This window comes from Protomyctophum parallelum (genome assembly GCF_964188405.1).
Source record: "Protomyctophum parallelum genome assembly, chromosome: 16".
Lineage (NCBI taxonomy): Eukaryota > Metazoa > Chordata > Actinopteri > Myctophiformes > Myctophidae > Protomyctophum > Protomyctophum parallelum.
Window position 1 is genome coordinate 46,429,575 of NC_139711.1, and position 1,475 is coordinate 46,431,049.

Sequence of the window (1,475 nt, forward strand, 5' to 3'; positions counted from 1 at the left end):
CTACCCTAGGGGACACGGGGAGAACATGTGAGGGTACCTACCCTATAGGGACACGGGGAGAACATGCAAACTCCACACAGAAAGGCCCTTTCGCCAACCCCAGCCACGGGTATGGGCACTGATGACGCGGAGGAGAGAACACTCCGCCAGCGCCCCACAGCGGGAATCGAACCCAGGACCTTCTAGCTGTGAAGCGACAGTACTACCGACTGTGTCACCCTCCCTTCCTAACATGTAAGTCTATAAGTTTGTATTTGTTGATGAGATTGTCATTATATTCAGTCTTATAGTTTTACTCATCGTAGCTTAGTTTTCATTTCTAGTTTGTCAGTGAAATAAGGAGTCGACGAACATTTTCCATCGACTAAAGTCGACAAAAATCAACACTGGTTCAAAGTATTAGAAGAGAGTTCTGTTCTTTTTTTTATAACTTTGTTCATTTACTTTCTTTTTAGTCTGATTTTCATTTTCATTAACAGAACATTATTGATACAGACTCTACTCAAAATGGCAGCAGACGAATGACAGCCTGTCATAACAGCGTCCACCTCTGGGAAGGAGCCTCTTCAAACACAACAGGCTCATATAATATATAATATTAATATAATATAATATGTACACACTTCATTTGGTCTCTATAGTATTGCTCTCTTTTAACCCATTTTGACCGAGATCAGATTCTAAAAATGTCTTCTACACATCCTGACAGTTTTCTGAAAAAGCTATAGTTTCTATGTATCAGTCGTGCTTCGATAATAAATAAAAATAGCAGACCTACAAGCTCGTAGCGCGCCACTCGGTGGCGCGCTACGAGCTTGTAGATCTGCTATTTTTCCAATAGCTAAAGCACAACATAATGCTATAACACCAAAAGGGGTTAAAGAAAAAGAAAGAAAATCTGGAGCCTCTCTCTGTATAGTCCGCCCCGCATTATTGAATGTATGCCATATTTTCTTTTTTTGTGTTTTTTACAACCCAACACCCGCCCGCAATTTAGCGAGTCATTACCGCCATGAGGCTCTGGTTCTTCTCCGTGCTTCAGGCCCTCCACGGGGCAGAGAGCGATGTCCAAGCCACAGGAGGAGCCTCATAAACGCTCTCTGCAGTGGAGCGATGTCCAGGCCACAGGCGAGGCCTCATAAACGCTCTCTGCAGTGGAGCGACATGCGTAGGTACACACCGGCCCTGTAGGGGGGCCTGGTGCGTATATTATGGAATATCACACAGCGTTATTATCCCATGAGACCGGGAGAGCACATTCTACTTAACCCATCTGACCCGAGATCAGATTCTAAAAAAAAAATCTTCTACATCCTGACAGTTTTCTGAAAAAGCTATGTTTCTAAGTCAGTCGTTCTTCGATTTTTCAAAAAATAGCAGACCTACAAGCTCGTTAGCGCGCCACTCGGTGGCGCGCTATGAGCTTGTTAGATCTGCTATTTTTAAATAGCTAAAGCATAACGTAATGCTAACAC

At 43.6% G+C, this 1,475-nt stretch overlaps 1 protein-coding gene across 1 annotated transcript in view; it reads left to right on the top strand.

Moving 5' to 3' along the window:
• LOC310873849 (5-hydroxytryptamine receptor 4-like) overlaps positions 1 to 1,142 on the top strand; it is a gene marked incomplete at both ends in the record, with an annotated part of 24,117 nt that extends 22,975 nt beyond the window's left edge. Inside the window, one exon of the mRNA XM_083786400.1 lies at positions 1,043 to 1,142. Coding sequence (XP_083642526.1) covers positions 1,043 to 1,142 — 100 coding nt within the window. The remainder of the gene's footprint in view (positions 1 to 1,042) is intronic.
• Positions 1,143 to 1,475: the final 333 nt, after the last annotated feature.